Below are 22,265 nucleotides of genomic sequence, written 5' to 3' on the forward strand. Positions count from 1 at the left end.
CTCAACCACACCATTAGCTTCGGCGGTTCCCACGTTCCTGGGAAAAGGGCAGCGAGGAGCTTGGCGTGCAGTGGCACGACCCCAGCTCCCCGTGGGCTAATTCCCAGCGTCTCAGCCACAGAAACCAAACCTCTGAGGACATGTCCTCATCCAGGGGCTGGTTCCTCCTGCCATCCATATCCATAGCACCATGTCCTCATCCAAGGACTGGTTCCTCCTCCTAGCATCCATATCCATAGCACTATGTCCTCCAAAAGGTCCGTGAAGTTCAGTAAGGTGTCTGAAGGACCGGTGGGGTGGTGGACGGCACCTAATCAACTCCTCGTGTTGCTGTTGATGCTGTCGCGCGTGGTTAAGCGGTGTCGTGAACTCAACGGGAGCTCTTATCTCCTTACCTTTGTGCTGCAGATGTCCCAGCCTGGCTGAAGAGCCTCCGGCTGCACAAGTACGCCGCTCTCTTCTCGCAGATGACGTACGAGGAGATGATGGCCCTCACCGAATGCCAGCTCGAGGCACAAGTACGTCCCACGTCGGTCGTAAAGCAACCAGCCACGGTCCCGACGCTTGGGCAGTCGGTCGATGAGATGCCTCTGACGCCTTTTCGTGTCTTCATGTGGAAGGCGTTTTGCCTGCAGGTGGTTGGGAAGCAGACAGAGAAAGGAAAATTGGGTCTTGGGGAGTGAAAAAAAACCACATTGTACCTGAAAAAGGCCTTGTCCCAGATTTCTTACTGGAGTCCCAGCATGAAAGTCCCATCACTGGGAGCTGCGCTTGGGTTTTTTTCCAGTTGGGATTAAGTTCTGGAGTTTCAGGGACGCAGTCTGCCCTACCCAACTCCTTTAAGGTCAGTGGAGCTTTGGTGGCCAAGTGCCTTGTTAACCTTTGAAAATGTTCCTGCTTTGAGATTTAGCTCGGCATTATCCTCAGGATGAAGAAAGCCGGTCAGCACCTTTGCTTTCACTGTGTGAGATGTACCAGGGAAGGGCAGACTAGCTAGAAATCTCTATATTCAGCAAGTCTCTAAGTGATTTTCTATGATGTCCCCCGCTAATCCCTGCATGGACTCAGAAATTTGATTAATTTATAGCAGCCCTTTTCATTTAGGGGAGGAAGGATTTGGGTTGACCTGGCTGTCCTGTGGAAATGTTAATGTCAGGTTTTGTGCTGTTTTTGCAGAACGTTACCAAAGGCGCAAGACACAAAATAGTCATCAGTATCCAAAAGCTAAAAGAAAGACAAAACCTGCTCAAATCTTTAGAAAGAGTAAGTAATCACAACCGCTTTTGTATTACTTGTTTTTCAAGAAGCGAGGAATTAATTTTGGGGTGAAGCACTCTTCAGTTACACATATAGTTGGGATCCTTTGCAGAGAAATCTATTGTTGGCTTGGCCGCCTCTGAATGATGTCTCAAACATTTCTGTACCAGATGCAAGGTTTTATTTGGGGCTATATTTTGCAGAATGAGTCCTAATCCATCTCCACTCAGGCAGCTGGGATGGATATGCCCTGCAGGACTGGTACAAGCCCTGGCCAGCTCCAGGGTGCTCAGAAACACCTAGGCTTTGAATGATGGGGGGCACCATCCCAGCGACACCGACGGAAGGTGGTCGCCCATCTGCTGAACTGTGGTACAGGACCAGCTCTAGCCCCAACAGCCGTCGTGGTCCTCTCTGCCGCTGGAGAACCAGCTGGGCAGAGCCTTTAACCCCTGGTTATCCCTCGCCCACTTGCTTATCTCTGCCTTCTTGATGCCACCGTCCCTCTCGTGAGACCCTTCCGTGCGTGGGGTCAGCGCGTGGACCCCCGAGCCCTGCCCCTACCTCTCCGTCCCCAAAAAGAGATGGGATTTCCCGGTGTCCGTCAGGTCGAGGGCCACTGTGCTTTTCTGGAGCATCAGATGGATAACCTGTCCTCAGATAAAAAGGCAGACACCCACGTCAGTGCCTGAACAACATCTCAAATTTCCAAGGAGAACAAACAGAAACTTCTTTGTCACTTCAATAAAAGCTTAATCTCTGCAGAAATGGCTGTCGGAGAAGCAGCAGCACCACAGACTTGCTGGGAGCAGCTCACCCAACCTCTCGCTATTTATTATCGCAATATTATATTATATTTAATTGCACCATCTTCAAACAGCAAGTTGCAGAGCCTCCCACTAGGGGCTTTTAAATACTCGTGTGGTGTGTTGCTGTTTATTGGTGTTTTCGTTAGCTCACTGCTTCACTATTTATTTATAATATGGGCTTGTACTCAGAGTATGGCAGGAGCTAATAAAGCCATATTTACCTCCGTATATCGATAATAACTATTAAATCCAAGAGACAGCCCGCTGGATTGAGCTTGCTTTGGCGATGTGTTTTCCAGATGATTACACAGCCTCTTCCCCCGCTTTTCCGCCTGGGTTTTGAAATATGGTATTGATTGACTGGCATGGTGCGGGAGCTGAAGCCCAGTTCAGCTGACACAACCAGCCACGCACGCTGTAAAATACAGGCAAAAAGTGGCAGGGACTGCTTTTGAGCCCTCCTGGGGTGGGTTTGAGCTGGGCTGTGACCGTGTCCCACTGCTGGGGCTCAGAGCTGCCTGTGAGCTGCCTTACTTGGGAGGAGACGTCTCTGGTTTTCCAGGCTTCCCATCCAATTTCTTTTTGCTAAACAAGAGCATGTGTGGGACTTAATTTTTTTGGGCAGTGTCTCACTGCTAAAGATTGCTGCTTTCTTGGAAAGAGCTGCTCCACCCCTCTCCCCCAGTTAGCAGAGCAGGATTTTTTTCCCCAAAAAATAGTGCCCAGCAGACTGACACCAGGTCTTCAAGAGAAGTGGGGCTGAGACGTCCAAGAGCGAGCTGGGGGGGTGCAGCAGGAATTAGGGAGAGCAACCACGTCAGCTGGCTCACGCGCAGCCTGCGTGCCCGCTTTGTGTCTCTTCCCTAGGCACAGCCAGGACTCGCTCCAAAAGCTGCCTCTTTCCAAGCAGCGTCCCACGAGCCAGACCGTGCAGGAGCCTGCAATGAGCTCTTCTGGTCCAGGCTACATTAAAAAACAAAATGCAATTATTTCCCATCAGCGGGATGAGGATCTGACCATAGAAAGGGGTTTCTTGATCCACACTATAACCGAGAGCAAGGCTGGGGGTGTACCCAAATTCTCTCCCTCCGGCGTGGACCTCCCCCAGGATCTCCGAGCTGAATGTTTTTGCTATGGGGATATAAGTTCACCTGCAGCCTCGTGTTCTCCCCTTCTGTGTCTGACCACAACACACCCTGCTCCCCTTGAAACCCTCCCTTTCCCCTCTGCGTCCGCTCCCCCAGCCCATCCCAGTGTGGGCTCCTGCATCCCAGCGTGGTCCCGGACCCTGTGGTGGTCCCAGGGCATAAGGATGCTACGGCAAGCTCTTTGGGATTAATAGAGAGCCAGGCTTGAAGGCAGTGCTGGAAACTGGAGACAAGCCCACATTTAAAAATACAGTTCTAATTAAATAGAGCTGAAATGTCGTGAGCATGGGATTGTCTGGGGAAGGAGCAAGATACTCGCTGGTCCGGCATTGAAATCTCACAGGCTCAGTCGCTCTCACGGAGTTGCCATCTTCCTGGTGGAAATTTGGAAAGGCTGAAGCCGGATTGTCACTGGTTTTGGGTCCCAGTGGTTGACAGGGCACGTTTATCTCTGGGGATTCAGGTCTGAATGCATCCGTGGATAATCAGACACAATCCTTGCAGCAGCTCCACACTCCCCTGGTCTAAGCAAAAGACGGGGTGAATGAAACGCGGCTGTTGACTATGGACTGCGGCAAGGTCCTGGAGCAGGAGTGAGCCTGTCAGCTTTGCTGGGGGGTAACGGTAGGGATCTGGTTCGTAGCTGATGTCCTGTCATCCCCTCTTCTCTCCACTTGAATCCTCAGGACATCCTGGAAGGTGGCAACTTGCGTGTCCCGCTGCAGGAACTACACCAAATGATCCTCACCCCCATCAAAGCCTACTCTTCCCAAAACTCGAGCACGGAGGAGCACAGCCGGGACGTGGATTCGCATCACCCCTCCTCCCTGATCGGCTCAGACAGCCAAGGCTCTGACTGCAAGGACTCTGCCGCGGGGGGGATGCAGCAGCATCAGTTGGCGGGATGCGAGGGCGAGTCGGGGGGGGCCCCTTTACCTGAAGGCGACCTGCCAGGGCAGTTCACCAGAGTGATGGGGAAAGGTGAGCGGCTGTCACTTCTTATTGACGTCCTCGCTAGGGAGAGCTGCTTCGGGGCAGGCTGCGTGCGGTGACGGTGCTGGCGGCAGCCTTTTTTCCCGAGCCCCTGCAAGCCGCGGTCCTGGGAGGGGGGATGATTTTTTTGAGGTCCCGTCGTGCCATGGTAAGAGGTAAGAGCGTGGGTGGGGAGGTGGGCAGTGATTTTTGGAAGGGGCAGCGATGGGACCAGCTGCCTGCCCCAGGTCAGAAGTGGATAGCATCCTCTCCCTTCCCATTCAGAGCCCTGGGGGCATCCCACCGGTCCGGGGGTGTTTTCAGCAGCATCCCTTAGGCTTTCTCTGCTTGTGTGGGGGTAGCACTGGTGCATGGGCTTAGCGTGAGCTGTCCTGAGTGCAGATCAGCTGGGTCCAAACCTCTTAAGTCCTGATTTAAATAGAGGACACCCAAAATATTTGGGTGCCTTTCCATGGCTGGTGTGGGGTGCACAGCTTTGCGTCAGGATTAACACACCGGGAGGTGCACAGGAGCAATGTGAGGTAGGGACCGACACCCTGTGCCATATACAGGGCTCTTTTTTAGCAAATTTGTATGAGCTTGGATGTGTCCCAACTCCCCTCGATGGGATCTGAGGTGTTGGTGCTGGCTGCGTGGAGGGAGATCTCCCTGGGGAAGAGGGGAGGGGAGTCTGGTCCGCAGGCTCACACAGGAGACCAGGAACAGAAAGAAACTCCTTGGGATGCCACAAAGAAATATCAGCCCTGTCCCTATTTCAGACCTTTTTTGCAAAAAAATAGATGAGGTGTTTTTTATATAAAAACTTGCTGCAAAATGTCTCACCAGCTAATGGACTGCATGCACAAACGTGGGTTTCTGGCCCCATTTTAAACCCACTGATGAATTCAGCCCGTGACAAATGCCTCCGTCACGCACGAAGCTGTATGTATGGCACAAGCCTTGCAGGACGAGGTGTCCTTCTGGACTGCAAGGCATCCCTGCCCGGGGGCTGCGACGGGAGAGACTCGCTTCTCTGTGAACTCATTTCCACTTGCTTTTATGGCGTTAATTCCCAAAGAGGTCAAAATCCATCGGGAAAGGTGGGAATCCGTTCGCAGCGGGAGCAGATTTTGGCTGTAGGAGCAGGAGCTCTCCCAGCGCCGGCTCTTGCCTAGGAATAGGGAATAATCCTGTGCCCCTCATTTGCTCAGGTCTAATTTTGGTGACGCCACTGGTGTTACTCTGGATTTACACCATCGTAACGGAGAACAAAATCTGGTCCTAAATATAGGATGGCACGGCAGGAACTGGGGAAGGGAGTTTTTTCTCACTGATGAGAAGACCTGCCTGTGGACAAGGGAAACGGGATGTCCAAGGCGTTCGTTGGACCCCCCTGGACCCCAGCTCAGTGTCCCCATGCCCATTTCTCTTCTCTTTTTTTTTCCAGTATGCACACAACTTTTAGTTTCCCGACCTGACGAAGAGAATATAAGTTCCTATTTACAGCTCATAGACAAATGTCTAATCCATGAGGTGAGTCGTGACGGATCATCTAAAACTGTTGTTCTCATCACTTAGAAACTGTTTCCAAAGTGTCTGTTTATGTAAACCTTTTGGTTTCTAACACAAATATTTTTGGGGGGTATTAATAGTAATTCTGACAGAACAGGGCTGGAGCGGGCGGTAGCTCCAACGTGGTGCATGGAAACGTTGCCTCCCCACCCCACGCTCGCTTAATTGCCAAGACCTGGAGCTGGGAAATTCATCTGGCTCTTGACAGTCCGATCAGCAGCTGGATGAAAGAAAAAAGAATCCCAGGCGGTTTCTATCAGACAGACCCGGCGATCCCTTGGCGTTGCCGCCTCCTGTTTTGCAGCACACGCGGTCCTGGGATTTTGCAACGGGGGCATCTGTTTCTGCTCCCGGCAGATCCGCCTTTGCCGCGGGATGGCTCGGGATGGCCGAGGTCGTGCCGCAGGGCTCCAGCACGCTCCTGCCCGGTGGCAGGGAAGGATGGCCGATGGCTCCGGTGTCCTGCAGCATTTCATACCCATGCTGGCTTCACCTGGCAGAACAAGCTGCTCCTCATCGCCTGCCCATATGGCAGGGGTCGGGGGGAGGTGGGACGCCCTCTTGTAGGAGCTGCAGGCTTTCTCCGTTCTTTGTTTCGAAAAAAATAACCCTGTCAAAGCATGGAAGAGTCTCCTCTGGAGAGGGCTAGTGGCTGCAAACCCCAAAATGTGCTGCACACTGCATGGACGAGGAGAGAGGCGATTTGCAGCCCCTTGCTCTGCAGCTGAAGCCGGTGCCCGAGCCACATTTGTGCAAAGGCTTGATCCGTGCATTTCTGCAGGGCCGAGCACGGGGCATCTTGAATCGGGGTGAAATAGTTGGATACCGGGCAAAATGCAAGCGCTTCATCATATTTTGTGAACTGTGCTCCCGGACACCTCTGTCGATCACGGTGGGGGTTTCAGTGCATTTTGCTGGCAGCGCTTGCCGTCTCAGCCGACGTTTGGCCCCGTGCAACACGGGATGGTGGCACCCGCTGTTCGGGTTTGCTGCAAAACAGGTTCAGAGCCGTGGGTATGGTCTTCTTGGTGCTTTACACAGACACGGGCAGTGGAAAATAGCTGGAGGGGAGAGCGTGTTGTGCTCCCACTTGCTCCCCTCTTGGAGAGCATCGGGAGCCTGGAAAGGTGCCTGGACTTTCTGGATGGCCGAGCAGGGCATCGGTGTGGGAAGAGAGATGCCAAAGAAAGGAACAAAGGTGGTGGGAGCAGAGGCCCGGGGCTCTGCAAAGCCAGGAAAACACTTTGCTGCAGAGGAGCTCGTTTTCCAGGAGCGCCCGGGATGGACGTGGTGACGCAGCATCACCCCACCAGTGCCAGGCTGTGTCCCAGGATCACCGTCTGCGTCGGCTCCAGCGTAATCAGCGCCGGGAGAGAGCATCTCCTCCCGAGGGCGGTTCGGAGCGATCAAGTCAGACGCTAATTAGCCTCCAAATTGTCCTCCGGAGACCTCCGCTCCTCTCCGCCGCCGGCGCGGAGACGTTGGGTGTCTAAAGTTAGCTGCGGTGGGCACGTGGGTGTCCCCGTAACCCACACTGCCTGCCGGGAGGTCTGGGGCGTTTCGGGAGGAGATCCGTCCCTTGCGTGGGTGACCTTCACCACGAGCTCGGGTGGGCGATGGGGCTTCACCCCGGGTGACCTCCCACGGAGGCTGTCGGTGCCAGCAACAGAGCCGAGAGGAGGGTAGGATGCAGGATGCCACGCAGCAGCTCCGCTTTCCAAATCCCAGCTTTTTTCCCACTCCGGCAGCATTTTTCTAGAGCCCTGCTCTGCCCGGGGGCTTTGGCAGCCTTGGGGCCATCACTCCGGGGTGCAGGGGACACTGCTGGAGCGTTTGCTCCACCTGAGATGAGTAAATCCTTGAGAGAGACCAGGGTTTCCCTTTGGACTTGGCCAATGGGGCTCAGCTCACGCCACCGCCTGCTCCGGCTGCTTTTCTTCACACACACACCCACATGCACATCCTTGCTCGCTTTGTCCAGAAAAATATTTATATGTTTCCTATTTTTCTCTCTTTTTTTTTTTTTGGGGGGGGGGGCCAGGCGTTTACAGAGATCCAGAAGAAGCGGCTGCTGTCATGGAAACAGCAGGTGCAGAAACTCTTTCGGTCTTTCCCTCGGAAATCCCTCCTGGAGCTGTCAGGCTATCGGCAGCAGAGGAGGTACGCTGGGTTTTGGGGAGGGATGGATGGGATGCAGCAGCCGGAGGGGCCGACAAGGGCGTCTCAAGTGGGACCGGTGTCTCCCAATAGGGAGGGATGGATCCTGCCAGGTTCAGAGCCTCATTTTGGGAGGGAGAAGGGTTGGAAAAGCTTCGGCAATAAAACCCCAGGCATCGGCTGGGAAGGGAAAGCAGCAGTAAGTTTGCTTGAGTGTGTGGTTGGCACGTACCCCACCGATTCCCACCGTGTCCCTCTGGCTCTGAACCCGGAGCTTCCCAGCTGTACGGCGTATCCCCGGCACTGGGTGGCCAGCTTTGTCCCCTGCCTGTTGCCCTTTGCTAATTACATCAGCGCTGGAATTTCACCAAAAAGCCGTCAACTGGCAAAAAAAAAAAAAAGCTTGAAGCCAGCAGAGGGTGCAGAGCTGGGGGGCTGCGGTCAGAAAGCCTGGGTGGGGACACGTTGCAAACACCGTGTTTGCTCACTTCCACGGTGACGCTGGATTTTGGGTGATCCCAGAAAGCATTGGGGTTATGGCAAGAACAGGTATTTTTAGATCCGTTTTAACAACAGCATCAGCCTTTTGTTCCATTTTGCTAAGTCTATATTATTGAAGTCTTGTGGAAGTTCTTTTTTCTGAAAAAGAAAGGGGTTTGGAGATAACTGGGAGCATTGGGACAGCCGGGATGTGAGGTCAGAAGGAACGAGCGCAGAACTGGAGTGTTCCCCAGTGGAATTAAATGAAATATTTTGGAATGCAAAAACAAGCAATTTCAGTGTTCATGGCAGGATCAGAAGCAGAATAGACAAGAGCAAAGGGTTTTGCTGGACCCATTTGGGTCACCAGCGCAGCGGTTTAGCTGCACATCCAGGCTGACCCCAAGCACAAGCTAAAGCTGCCGGCTTGAAATGATCCCAGTCCCTTTCCCAGAGCTGCCCAGGATGCTCTCCAATTTTCCTTGCTGCTTATGAGTTCTTTGCATTTTGCGTTTGTTCTGCTCCTGGGGAGCCGCGGGAGAGGAAGGAGCACGTGGCCAGTCTTGTTTTTCTCATGGGGATTTAATGGCAAGAGTGGTTTTTGGATGAGGTTTAAAGAAACCCCGTCGTAGTTCTGCCTAGTAAATTTATCCAGTTTTGGGATCCCAGCGTGCTCGTGTTGTCTGAAGCATGTTTGCAGCTGCCTGCACAAGCAGGAGAGATGAGGGCTGGGAGGAAGGTGAGCTGAAACATCTGCGAGGGTGATTAAGTGCTGGAGAAGGGCAAGGGGGGGAACAGGGAGCATCAAAGCAACCGCAGCTGTGGGTTTGCAGCGTGCTCCTACCCTTGGCTGTGCTTAAACCCGATAACGACATTGCAGTCCCACTGCCCAGCTAATGGGGCAGAGACACCAAGCCAACGTTGCGCGGCGAGGAGACCCACGCTGTCTGTGTTTCTGTGGGTTACCTGATTATTTTGGTGTCATTCCTCTGATTTTAAATGCAAAAAACCCACACGGGGAGGGACGCCAGTGTGTCCGACCCAATCTTCCAAGGAGTAAAGATGATTTTGTGTCCTGAGATCGGTGTCTCAGGACGTTTGGGCTGAGTCTTGGGTCCAGATGGTTTTGGTCTGACCACAGGGAGCTGGGTGAGGGTTTGCAGTGCAGAGACGGGAGCGGGTGCAGAGGCCCACCTCCACGGGCACGTGCCTTTTGCTCAGCCCTTCCCTAGGAAATCTTGGACTCGTTAGGTCATTTTAATCAAATTTTACAGAGCTTGAGAAGTCTCAGAGAGGACCGTGTTTGTAAAAATGAACGTCCTGGAAGGGGAGAACTTCAAGCCCTTTAAGCATCCCCAGTAAAGAAAACCCAACTGCACGAGCTGAACCTTTATCAGACAGTAGAGAATCCACACGCGAGAGCTCTCTCCTCTACAGCTCAAAGGCATGAAGAGTTTAAGTCAAAACCCAAGAAATCAGGTGCCGCTAGCTCCAGTGCCTAGGGAATTATCTGTGTTATTTTAGCTTGCATTTAAGAACAGGCCCATTTTGCAGGAGTAAAATCAAAAAAATTTTTAAACAGTGAATCTGAGAACTGCAGAAGAGAGGGAGGGAAGGTGACTGGCAGGAGGGAAGAAGAAAAGATGCTGCTGTGATATGCCCAAACCTCCTCCTTCCCACTGCACTTGCAGGATGGAGGATCAGCAGCATCGGGGCAGGAGCAGAGGTCACGGTGAACCCGTGGCCGTGGGATGGGTATGGGGGGACGAGCATTGGTCTGGCCCTTCACGATAACGCGACGCACCCTCGGGACGTTTGGCTGTTGGTCTGAGCACACCAACCCAGCCGCTCGCCCCCCCGCAGCACCGTCCCCTTGCAAGGGACCGATTTCTCACCCGCGGCGATTTTTCTCTCCGCAGCCGAGGCTTTGGCCAGTCGAACTCCTTACCGACAGCCGGATCTGCAGGGGCAGGACTGGGCCGGCGAAACCCCCGCCAGTTCCAGATCCCCTCCCGCAACCTCCCCACCGCCCGGCTGGGGCTGCTGGGTCCCAGTGGGCTGCTGGGCACCCCCCAGCGCAGCCCTGCCGCCAGCCCCGCCATCCTCAAGCAAGGCAGACAGGTTGGTCGACGTCACCTCCAGCTTTTTCATCCCTTCCCCATAAACTCCCTTTCCTTTTTCTCCTCTTAACTCGTCCGGATCCCCCTTTTCAAGCGAGCGAGAGGGATTTGCAGGCGTTCGGGTTGCGCTCCCCTCCCTGCAGCGGGATGCAGAAGAGGGACCGGCGGGAGAGGGGCAAAACCGAGAGCACGTGGGGCGGCGAGAGAGGGATGCGGGGAGGGATGAGCCCAAGGGCGTTATAAATATATGGCACAGAGGCCTCTGTTTTACATCCCGCACCCCTTTTTGGTTTGCTTCCCACAGAACCTCTGGTTTGCCAACCCCGGGGGCAGCAACAGTATGCCCAGCCGGAGCCACAGCTCGGTGCAAAGGACGCGCTCGCTGCCGGTCCACACCTCTCCGCAGACCATGCTGATGTTTCAGCAGCCAGGTAGGTACCAGACATTTGTTTTTTCGCTTACCCACAGCTCAGCGAGACGAGGGGAGGCTCTGAAAGGAGCCGAGCCGGGTATCTTTGACACTAGTCGGCTTACGGGATTGATTGAACCGGAGACATCACCGGAGGAATTTTGACCCTATATATAACATCTTGGCCCTGTATATAATAATGCTGGTGCCTTACCTAGCTTACTTCTGAGGGTCTTCGTTCAGGCAGGGAAGGTGGTAGCTCATCCGTCACTTTTGCTCGTGCGTGGACCCGGAGACGCGGTGCGGAGGGACCTGCCTTCGTGCAGTCGGGGGAAATTCTTTTCTCAATGTATGTGAAGGGAAACGGTGCCATGTTGGTGCTTCCTGCCCAAACACCGCAAAAAAACGCCCCCGTATATAGGAGCAAACTCTGATTCGGGGGGGTCCCTGCTGAACTTGGAGCCTGAACGTGGAGCATCTTTCCCATTAGGGACATGCATGCGTTTCTCTCTGTGTATCCATTAGCCTTTAAGCCTGCCTTTTCTTACCAACACACTTACCATAACAATTTATACCGCAGGACAGGGAGTTACGCCCCCCCCAGTATACTCAACCTCATCCGTAAGCTTCTGCCGTGGTTTCAGCTTGGCAGCTCCCCTCACGTCACACGCCTGCGGTGTTTTAACTGCATAATTTAAGCGGCAAATGTCCTGTACAGCAAAAGCAGCGTCTGTTCTCGGGTATTGATTAAACACGAAGACAAGGGCACATTTCTGCAGGAGAATAAATAGGTTTCTCTTTGCGTGTTAGCCTGCGGTGAATGAGGGCGTAGGAGGATTAGAGAGCCAAAGATGCGGACCGAGTCACGAGGAAAATAAGCAATAACGCGGGGCTGGGCTCCTGAAATACTTTTCATCAGGCTGCGGGGACCTCAACCCTCCTGGACCTCGTCCCACGTTCCTACAAGCCGGCGGCAAGCCGGAGATGCTGGCCGTCGGGAGCAAAAGCTGTATTTGTGAAGCTCTTTTTGCTGCAGAGGGGAGGGCATTTCGGTGCTGTAGGGATCAGGCCGGGGTGTTGCAGCACACCAAACTGCATTCCAGCTCCCTTTTTTTGTGCTCACCCCACCGGGGACGTGGCGTGGGTGACTGAGCCGTGGCCGAGCCGGCCATGGAAAAGCCGGATGGATGGCGGCTCTGCCGGTCTGTGCTGCCATCCCACGTCCGAGCGCTAACCCTGCCTGCACGGGCAGCTCCCAGCCCTGCTTGAACATTTTCCGTGTATCGAGGATTTTTGCAGGGCCTGAGCGAGGGGAAAGCCTGGGGCTGCCCCCTCCCAGGTCCTGCTCCCCCCTCCCCAGCATCTCCAACCAGCGCCTGAACCCCTCATTTCCATCTACCCTCTTCTGCAATGCCACCGAGTCTCCCCAGATTTACCCCTTCCCGATAAGAAACAGGGGAGCAATGACTATTTTTGCAAATATCTCTCACCAGAGGCGATTGCACAGGGAAGCGAAGCGTTGCCAGAGTCCGGCCGTGCGGTCAGACCCCCCCGGGCCATTTTTTGGGTGGTTTCCTACCCCACGTGCTCCCACGCCGGCAGCAGCAGAGCAGGCGGGGGGGGTTACAGGGACGGGCAAGCGGGGTCCCTGCCGGATCCCCTTGACCAAGATCTCCTGTCCCTTTCTCCCTGCAGAGTTCCAGGTGCCGGTGACTGAACCTGACATCAACAACAGGCTGGAGTCCCTGTGCCTGAGCATGACGGAGCACGCGCTCAGCGGTGAGCACTCCCTCCTCCTCGGGCTTTTCCAGCACATCCACACTGCCTCCGCCGAACCCCCCGGCACCTGCCCCGCGGCCCCAAAAAGCTGGGACAGGCTGTGGCTGTGAGGGGACGGGATGGCGGCGGGGCTGGATGCCGAGATGCTCCCAGGGATGCTCCCGGAGCCGGGGGGGGGGTCGGATGGGGACGGCGGCTTCTCTCGGCGAGGTAGCTGGGGCAGGGGGTAAAAACCGAACGCGGGGCTCGCACCCAGCGCTAGTGAAGTCTGTGCTTGTTAGCCGCTAGTAAGCTTGCTAATAATAATTAGTATTAGCTCGCTAGTCTGTTATTAGTTCTCGATAAAGCCCTTGCCACCGGCGTGCTCGAATGGTTCACAGGCTTTGGAGTATTTTACCCTTCTGCCACCGGCATCCCTCATTCGGCCGAGGGGTGCGGCAGCCCCAAAAGCACGGGGCTAAAACCCTGCCGCGGGCTGCAGGGTGCTGTGCCGGGCGCTGTGCCGGCTCCTTGCCCGTGCCTGGGGCGGCTGCGGATGCCAGCCCGGGCGGGCGGATAACGGGCACGGGGAGGGAGGAGGACCAAGGCAGAAAAACAGACAAGAAAGGTGGAAAAGGCAGCGGCAGCGTGATGGAGAGCCCGCTGCGGCAAAAAGCGCCGGCACCAACAGCGCCTGGACCCCCCCCCCCAAGCACGAAGGATGACTCCCCTCACCCCCGGCAATGGGACGAGCACGGCCGCCGGCATCGCCCAGACCCTCCCGAATAACCAGCTCGGGTCTCGTCCCCCGGCAATCCCTGGACTGTGTCGTATATACGGCTGAGGACAGGAACGCTCGGGGAGGAAGAGGAGGAGGAGGACCACCGGGCTCCCCGCAGCGATGCAACAGCCCGGGACACGAGAGCAAGGACTGTAAGAAGCAGCAGGGCCCTGGCAGTGCCACGGCAGCATCCTCGGCCGGGAAAAACAAGGACACTTCTGTCACCCAAAGCGTTTCTCCGGCGTGTGCCCAGGAGAGGCTTAGCTGTCTCGTTCCTCTGCAGGGTACTGTTCCTCCGAGTTATTTTTTTCCAGGTCGCATACCCCAAGCCTCTCGAAACCGGTCGTGCTATAAATAGCTCTTAAAAAAATAAACCTTCGGGGGAGAAAACAAAAAAAAAAAAAAAGGCGTAACAAACCTGTTTGTTTTTAGTCTTAAGGAGGGAGGCAACTGTGATGCCTTGGGTGGCATAACAGGGAGCGCTCTGTTCGGGGGCTACCCCAGGAGCCCCCCCCCCTCCGCCGCTCTCCATCCCAGGGACGGGGGTTTGGGATGGGGGAACGTGGGGTGGTCGGGGCCAGAGGAGGGTTGGAAATGCTGTTGGGTGTTGATTCCTGGCCCCGTAAGAGCTGCTGGTGCCCGGGAGGTGGAGGAGAGGGGGCTGCTGGCAGCAGGGTCCTTTCTGCGGCTTCGGGATGGACCGTGGACCCCTCACTCCTGGGCTCGGGGCTGCAGCTGGATGCGTCCCTGCTGTCATGGGACACTGGGGATGGGCGCTCTGGGGAGATAAAAACAACCCCTGGGGGGGGGGGGTGTTTCTTTTTTTGCCCTGCCATGATCCTGAGAGGGAGGAAAATTTTGCATCCTCTGCGGGAGCAGGTATTGCAGGGCTGGGTTAGCTGCTCCCCCTGCCCAGGACCGGCTCCGTTCCCGTGCCCCCCCCACTCGTGGGCAGTGGGGTCCTGAACTTATCCCGCTGTATTGGGGGGGTCCCAGACTCGCACCCATCTTTGCGGCGAGTCCGGGCTGCCCAGAAACCCCCTCCGCTCCCGGGAAAGGTGCCGTGGGGACGGGGTAGAACTCTGGACCGATGTTGGGACAGCGATTCCGGGGGACGGGGGGGCTGCCGTGGGGTCAGATGGAGGCACCAGCAGAGTGCTGACACCCCAAAACCCTTCTGTACCCCCTTGAGGAGATGGGATGGGGGGGGGTGCCCCCATGGTTCCACCTCGCCATGGGTTGGGGATGCTTTGGGGGGGTCCATCCCCCCTTCCTCAGCTCTGGGGGGGGTGGGATACCGATGCAACGTGAGCGGCTGCTCGCCCAGGGTTGCTCCTAACTCAACTTTCCTGCTTGCAGATGGCGTTGACCGAACCTCCACGATTTAGAAGGGCGTCGCGACGGGGACGCTGGCCGGGAGAACAACTGCTGCGGGTCCAGCGGCGAGGTCGGGGGCTTGCAGGGAGCCTCAAGCGATAGCTTGCATCCTTTCTCCTCTCTCTCCTCTCCTCTCTCTTTCTCTCTCTCCTGTTTTAATTTTGTGAATGTGTAGATTGTCCTTGTGAACATATCATTAGACTTGGAATTTGTGTTGTCATTTATTACATCCATGCTAGGGGGGGAAAAGAAGAAAAAAAAAAAAGTGGCAAAAAGTCGACGACAACGATGAAAAAGCATGGGGAGGGTGGGGCGGGGGGGGGACGTGGCAGGAGAGTGCTGACAACGGAGGGTTCACCGGAGCACCGTGGGCAAACCCTGTTTCTGGACGAGGATACGAATGAATAGTGAATATCACGCGGGTGTGTGACCAAAAACCCTTTGGGGAGGATTTGCTTGTCCTGCCGGGGGCTTCGGGGCCGGTGGTCCCATCCCTTGAGTTTCGCTGCGTTCAGGCACGGACTGGCCTGGAAAGCCCAGATTTAAAAAAAAAAAAACAAAAAAAAAAAATAAAAACCAAACCCAAAATTTCCTTTCAGTTTAGCCGAGAGCATCCGCAGTTTCGAGGCAGCGTTGTGCACAGGGCAGCGGAGCCGGAGGGTCGGTGGGCGCCTGCCGGACGCCGGGGTCCGACCCCTGTCCCTGTGCCCCCGGCGTGGGTCGGGGTACGGGGACGTGGCGGGGGGCATCTCGCCTGGCGGAGGGTCCCGGGGGATGTTGGTAAAGTGGGATCGGAGGAGGGATGCTGGGTGAGTTTCTGTGTCTCTTGCCTCGCCTGTGCGGGTACCGGGAAGGTGTTGCATCTGTGGCTTTACACATCTACCCCCCCCCAGCCTGCCAAAAACCCAGCGATAACGGGCTTTTCCAGCCTCGGGGCGGCCGATGAGGGATGAAGGCTTTTGGGAGGGAGCGTGCAGTTTTATTTAGGCAAATAAAAACCAAAGGGCACCAAAACGCAGCTTCACAGCCCCATTTTCTTGGCATTATACATGTGCCGGAGAGGAGACGTGGATGATGGCAGTGGCTCGGCTGCCCGCTCCCCCCGCTGCTGTGTCGCTTTTTATAACGGGGAGCTAAATTTGGTCCGAGGGCATTAAATAGATAAATCCCACACGGCGCTGCTCAAGCCTGTGCTCAGAGCGAGGTCGGGGCCAGAAAAACCATCGGTGCCCGCAGCGATGCTCGGCGGAGCGGCGGCTTCGCTCCCGCCGGTCCTGATGCTGCTCCGAGTGCTCTGCTGGAATAAGAATAAATTTAAAATTAATTAATGAAGGGAGGTGGCGGGTGGAAGCGGCAGCCACGGAGGTTGCGGCGATATTCCCCAAAAAATGGGCTCGGCCGTGAGCACCGATGGGTAGCAGCGTGTGCCGGGACTGGCCGGAGCAGGGCTGGGGGCGGCAGGGATGGGAGATGTGTGAATCCATTTGCCATGCAGCATTTTTAAGTTGTTTTTCTTAAAAAAAAAACAAAAAACAACCAACCAACCAAAAAAAAGTGCCATATGCAATGTTTTACGTTTGCTGTTCCTTGGTGTCCTGCTTCCCGGCAGGCATGAGATTTTGGGGGGAGGGTGTGCAGGGTGGGGGGGGAGCGGAGAAGGGAAAACCCGAAAGCGAGGGAGGTTGGGAAGAGGTGCGAGGAGGTGAAGGCAAAGCGGGGGGCTGGGGGGGGCTGGGGACCTGGGTCACCCCCCCCCAAGCACCCCCAGGTTGTACGAAACTGAGGTGTGAACACAACCGCCGTAACAGGAGCCTTCCCCAGAGAAGGCTCAGATGTATTTACGGAGCTGAAATTCTATTTATTCCTTCGCTGACTATAGAAACAGAGGTTATCTGATTGTTAAGAGATATTATTTTGGATATATTACCTATTAACTTGCTATGGCTGGTAACCATCATAATGTCTGTTATTAACAACCACCAAATAATTCAATTGTTTTTTCCTTTTGTTAAAAAAAAAAAAAAAAAGGCTTATTTTCCATTGACAGTGTATAGGTTAATAACGACTTAGTTGTGTTTGCTGTTTCTTGTTTGTTTTGTTTTTTTTTTTTAAGTAAAAAAACAAAAAACAAGTGGCTTCAGTTGCGTTCGGGAAGTCCTGCCTGGCTCTGGGGTGCCTGTGCTGAGTGCAGGCAGCAGAGCTCCAGTGAAAGAAGTTTAAAAAAAAAAACAAACAGACAAAAAAAAAAAAAAAAAAAAAAAAGCTCGAATCCTAAAAGAAAATAAAAATTATTTATAAAAAGAAAAAAGAAAAAAAAAAAACAAACAGTTGCATGAGTGAGGCTGTGAAGTCAAATCTTTAGTAATAAAGCGGCAGTGCCTTTCTTTTTTGTATTCACCCGTTCACCCCACGTGCAACTGTTTTGTACCACGCGCGCGCCGTGGCGAGGGCGACGTCGCCGCGGCAGGGACCCTCGGCGTCGGGTGGGCATCTCATCCTCCCTTTTCCCTGCTCTCCCAGAAACAGCCCTTGGCCCCCCCGCCTTGCCCCAGCACCCACCGGGGACCTTTTACTGGTGCTGTTCCCCTGAGCCGTCCCCGGCTGCAGCGGGGGAGGCCGGCCAGCTCAGCGCCCAAGTGTCCTTGGGTCCAGCGGATGCTCCCCACGGCTGCGACACCCAGGGAAAAAGGAAAAAAAAAATTTAAAAAAACCACAAAAATCAACCTTTTCTTTCGAGGTGTCTTCCCCCTCCCCAGGGACAAGCCCTGAGCTCGGCTGGACTTGAGCTGGGTTTTGCCTTTGCTTGCTCAGCTCATTAAAAAAAAAAAAAAAAAATCTTTTTTTTTTGGGGGGGGGGCAGTCAAGGCCAGCCAGCATCCAGCAGGAAAATCCAAAACTGTGATTTTTTTACGCCCGCGAGCGGCGCGGAGCGAAGCTCGAGTTTGGTCAGCACTTAGGGAAATTATTTCTGTTGTCACCTTTCTCCATGTCGGGGTGCGGCCGTGCCCCAGGTTTGGCTTTCTGAATGTGCCTGATGGAAAGTGGGTCCTGCAGACGTCTATAATTTGCACACAGCGACGATAACACTAAAGTTGATTTTATACGAGTCATCAGAGTTTGCAAAGTGAGTTTTATTTTTTGTATTCCTTTATCTTTACTTAAAGGTGAATGTGTATTCCTCTGGGAGGAATAGGAAGAAAAAAAAAAAAAAACAGGAATGTTAATAATGTTAAACAGAATACTTCCTCCCTTATTAATATATATATATAACCCTTATGTATTTATGCATATTGTAAGCTCACTTTAAAAAGCTTTGAACTCTCTTCTGTTGCATGCCGTTCCCGGGCAGCCTTTTATTGTACATGCATGCCTTTAGTCCTGGTTTTTCTGTACAAAGTTAGTGCACAAAGAACTATTTTTGCCTAGTTAATGTTGCCGAGCAATGCATATTTTTTAAATTTTTTTTTTTTTTTGGTCATATATGGAAATAGCATGTTTGTTACATGTAAAAGCTTCCCGATATAAAGAAATACTAATGTTTGGAGATGCCGGTCTTTGCAAGTGTACAGTTTTCAAATGTTGTTCCCAGTGAAACACCCTCGTGATTTCAACTTGCTCCAATGTATTTATTACTCATTTCCTCCCATGTAACTAGGAATCATGGCTATATTTCATATCAACGTTATATTGAAAGTGAAGGGAGATGATTAATACAAGGTTTTGTAACACTGGGGTGTGGCGCCTCCTTATTTACGCTCTTTTTGGCAGATGGCCTCATACTTTCAAAAGAAAAAATAGCATAAAATAAATGCCAGCCCTGTGGGGTTAGAGAGGGGAGGAGGAGTTGCGTAGTACTGCAGGAGGGTTTATTATCTTTATTTTATATATATTATAAAGCCCGTGGCAGGGCTTACAAATCCCCAGCATTCCCCATGCAGCCGCCTCTCTGTCCCTTTGGGATGCCCACCCTGCGGGAGCTGTTCGGATACAGGATTTTCTTTTGAAATCGGCAGGAATTGGGGCTGGAGCAGCTCGGAGGCTGCGGAGGCACACGGAGGAACTGGCTTGGCCGAGAGCCTCAGCGTGCGCGTGGAGACATTTGGGTCGGGTCTTTAAGGTTGGCCCGATTCTGGGCTTAAAACCTGCAAATTTCGGACCCGCCTTGGGCCAGAGCGGGCAGGGAAGGATGCTCTGAGCTGGATCTGCCGCTTGCCACGGGCGCTCGGCCGCAGGAGGTGCCGAGGGCAGGACCGTGACTTCTGGCCCAGGTTTTTCCGTATTTTCTCAGCTTTGGGCTCTGCACAAGCTGGTGCCATTTGCAGCATCACCATCGCACTGAGGGTGGCAGGGACCCCCCCCCAGCTCACCCCGTGCCGCGGATGCTCAGGGAAGGGTTGGTTACCTCCGGGGGTGGTGGCTGCACGACCTCGCCGGGTGGCCTCGTGCAGGGTTAGACCACACTTATGGTTAAAAAAAGGCTTTTTCTGACATTTAAATGGAACTTCCTGTAGTTCAGCTTGTGGCCTTTGCCTTTTGTAGCTCTTTTTTTTTTTTTTTCCCCCTCCATCAGACACATCAGTAAGATGCCCCTGAGCCTCCACTTCTCCAGGCTGACCAAGCCCAGCTCCTGCAGGCTCTTCTCAACCAGTCCAAGCTCTAAATCATCCGCTTGGCCGTTCGCTCCCTCCCATACCGGGGAGCCCAGCGCTGGTCCAGCACACCAGTTGTGTCTTATCCCCTCCTTGACCTGCTGGAGATGGACATCTCAATGCAGCCCAGGATGCTGGTGGCCACCTTCGCGGTGAGGATGGATTGCTGCCTCGTGGGCAGCTTGGTGTCCACCTGGACACCCAGGTCCTGCTCTGCAAAGCCGCTTTCCACCCGGTGGGCCCTTAGCGTGCACTGGGGCATGGGGTTATCCCTCCCCAGCGGCAGGACTTGGCCCCTTGCTGAACTTCATGAGGTTCCTCAGCCCATTTCTCCAGCCTGTCCAGGTCCCGCTGAAGGGGAGCATGACTTTCTGGTGCATCAGCCACTCCTCCCAGTTTTGCATTAGTTGCAGACATGTTGACAGCATCCCAGTGTCCAGGTCATTAATTACGAGGTTAAAGAGTAGCTGGCCCCATTATTGACCCCTGGGTTACACCACTAGCAACTGGTCTCCAGCTGGACTTTGTGCCAGCAAACCCAGCCCTCTGAGCCCGGCCGGTCAGCCAGTTTTCAACCCACGTCAATGGTGGCAGCTGATCCAGCCTGTACTTCATCAGCCTCTCCATGAAGGTGTTGTGGGAGGCAGTGCCAAAAGCCTCACTGAAGTCAAGATAAAGCACCCACTGCTCTGCCTTCATCCACCGGCCCAGTCACCGCACCGCAGAAGGCTGGATGGGCACACGTTCCCTTTGGGAAGCCACTGGTTGACTGCTCCCCATCACCTTCTTTTCCTTCAGGTGTCTGGAAATGGTGTCCAGGCTTAGTTGCTCCACCACCTTCACAGGCGTGGAGGTGAAGCTGAGTGGCCTGCGGTTCCCCAGAGCCTCCTTTTTGTCCTTCTTGAGGGAAGGAATGACTTCTCCTCTCTTCCACTTCTCAAAAACTTCCCTGATCACTGTGCCCTTTCCAAGATCACTAACAGTGGTCTTTCGATGGCTCCCGCAGCACCTGTGGGTGCAGCCCATCAGGCCCCGTGGACTTGGGCAGGTCCACATCCCTCACCAGATCCAATACCAGGTGAGCTTTGGCTTCCCAAACCCCATCCCTGGATGCCCACAGTGTCCCTATGCTTCTCCCGGGGCCCCCGCTTCCACCTCTCAGATGGTTCCTTTTCATGTCTGAGTTGTGTCAGGAGCTCCTTGGGCATCCTTACTGGATTGCAAGCACAAGGTGCAGCAGATCGTCTCCCATCGCTTGCCTGTGTCAGGACAACATCACAGAGACCTCCAGGGTGGCCCGGAGCCCGCTGTGGTGTCCCTCCAGCAGGTATCGGGGTGGCTAACATCCCCCATGAGGAGCAGAACTTGCAAACATGGGACTTCTTTGGGTTGCTCGAAAGCCTCATCCACTTCTTCTCCTTGGAAGAGGTTGCTAGCAAGTTCCCCAAATGCCGATGAGGCCGAGCACCCCAAAAGCGTGTCGTCTATTTAAAGATGCTCCCAAGCATCGCCGGCAGGGCCATCCCAGGAGGGAAAGATTCATTGTGGCATTCCATCCCCCCCAATTACCCTGCCCAGGAGAGCACCCGCATCCACAGCCCACGGGCAACGGCTCCCTGCACCCTCCCTGCATCAGGCCTCCCAACGCGGCTAAAACAAGCATTACCTAAACCCCAGCGAAATGCCGTTTCCTTCCATAAACAGTTTGCCTTTCCACGTACGTGTGCCTGCTGTCTGGGTCTCAAAGTACAGGTTTGTTGCACTAATAGAGAATGAAAAGGGAAAGGAAAAAGCAAAAAGGCCTGGGATGGAAAATTGGAGCTGGAGGGGCTGAAAAGGCTCCAAGGAAAGTCCGCGGCAGCCGTGCGGTTAGGGAGAGTCTGTGGGTCCCGCTGGTGGGCGAACTGGAAAGAGGCTTAAAAAAGGAAAAGCAAGAGAAAAAAAAAAAAAACCAAAACCCCACAACATTTCCATGCTGTCAGGAGCTGTTGGATGAATCCGTACCAGAGACTAAAGGCTTTACCAACCTGTGCTCCTGGATTACGCCACGCCTGAGCCCCATCCAGCCTGGGAGACTCGGGCTCTGGTTCTCCTGCCCTGCGGAGGCTGCAGCCCACATCCAACTGGGAGCAAAGACAGGAGCCGGTGGCCACCGTTTTAGCAGCTGCTGGGCTGTCTCCGTCTCTGCAGTGTCCCCGGCAGGCATGGAAAAAACCCACGATGTCTTGGTAACAGGGTCTTTTCTACATCTACCCCAAAGGGTGATGGAGAAGCAGCCACCCAGCAGCGCCCTCCCCGGTGACTGCCCGAGGGATGCTCTCGTCCCTTCGGCCCTAACCCCGGGCTCCCAGTACAGGTACAAATGCCTCATATTTAACAGCGAGGGGAATAGCCAGGGGAATAATTTATCCGCGGCGGTAGGCAGGGATTTCCCATTACAGGGAAGTTTTTAATCAAGATGGAGAGGGCTTTACCAGAAGAGCTTCTCAAGTTCAAGGAATAATTAATTCCCCAAGTCTGTTGGCTGAGGCTGCACGGGAGAGGCTGGATAATAACGGTGGGCTGTCTGCCAGCCAGGGACCCGCTCCCAGAATATACCAAATCGCCACTGCCGTGCTGCTTTTCGGAGCCCCGGGCTGGCAGCCCATGCCAGCAGCACGACTGTTTTGCTCTGTCACCCCCTCGTGAGTGGCGAGCGATGTCCCATGGCCCCCAGGGACCAAAATATTCCTCGAGCTGGTGCATCTGAACCCGAGGCTGCAAGGGGCCGGTGGTT

At 54.4% G+C, this 22,265-nt stretch overlaps 1 protein-coding gene across 5 annotated transcripts in view; it reads left to right on the plus strand.

The window, feature by feature from the left end:
• The window catches only part of SAMD4A (sterile alpha motif domain containing 4A), a 106,707-nt gene extending 88,139 nt beyond the window's left edge, over nucleotides 1–18,568 (plus strand). For 2 of the 5 annotated variants that reach the window (XM_069783107.1, XM_069783105.1), the window contains 9 exons: nucleotides 409–518; nucleotides 1,177–1,263; nucleotides 3,901–4,195; nucleotides 5,634–5,719; nucleotides 7,800–7,918; nucleotides 10,315–10,516; nucleotides 10,820–10,946; nucleotides 12,620–12,703; nucleotides 14,823–18,568. In XM_069783107.1, coding sequence (XP_069639208.1) covers nucleotides 409–518; nucleotides 1,177–1,263; nucleotides 3,901–4,195; nucleotides 5,634–5,719; nucleotides 7,800–7,918; nucleotides 10,315–10,516; nucleotides 10,820–10,946; nucleotides 12,620–12,703; nucleotides 14,823–14,851 — 1,139 coding nt within the window. In that variant the 3' untranslated portion in view covers nucleotides 14,852–18,568. Of the gene's footprint in view, nucleotides 1–408; nucleotides 519–1,176; nucleotides 1,264–3,900; nucleotides 4,196–5,633; nucleotides 5,720–7,799; nucleotides 7,919–10,314; nucleotides 10,517–10,819; nucleotides 10,947–12,619; nucleotides 14,735–14,822 lie in introns of those variants that run through there. The other 3 variants (XR_011324585.1, XM_069783106.1, XM_069783104.1) reach the window with 3 other exon arrangements.
• Nucleotides 18,569–22,265: the final 3,697 nt, after the last annotated feature.

This window comes from Haliaeetus albicilla, chromosome 5, assembly GCF_947461875.1.
Source record: "Haliaeetus albicilla chromosome 5, bHalAlb1.1, whole genome shotgun sequence".
Lineage (NCBI taxonomy): Eukaryota > Metazoa > Chordata > Aves > Accipitriformes > Accipitridae > Haliaeetus > Haliaeetus albicilla.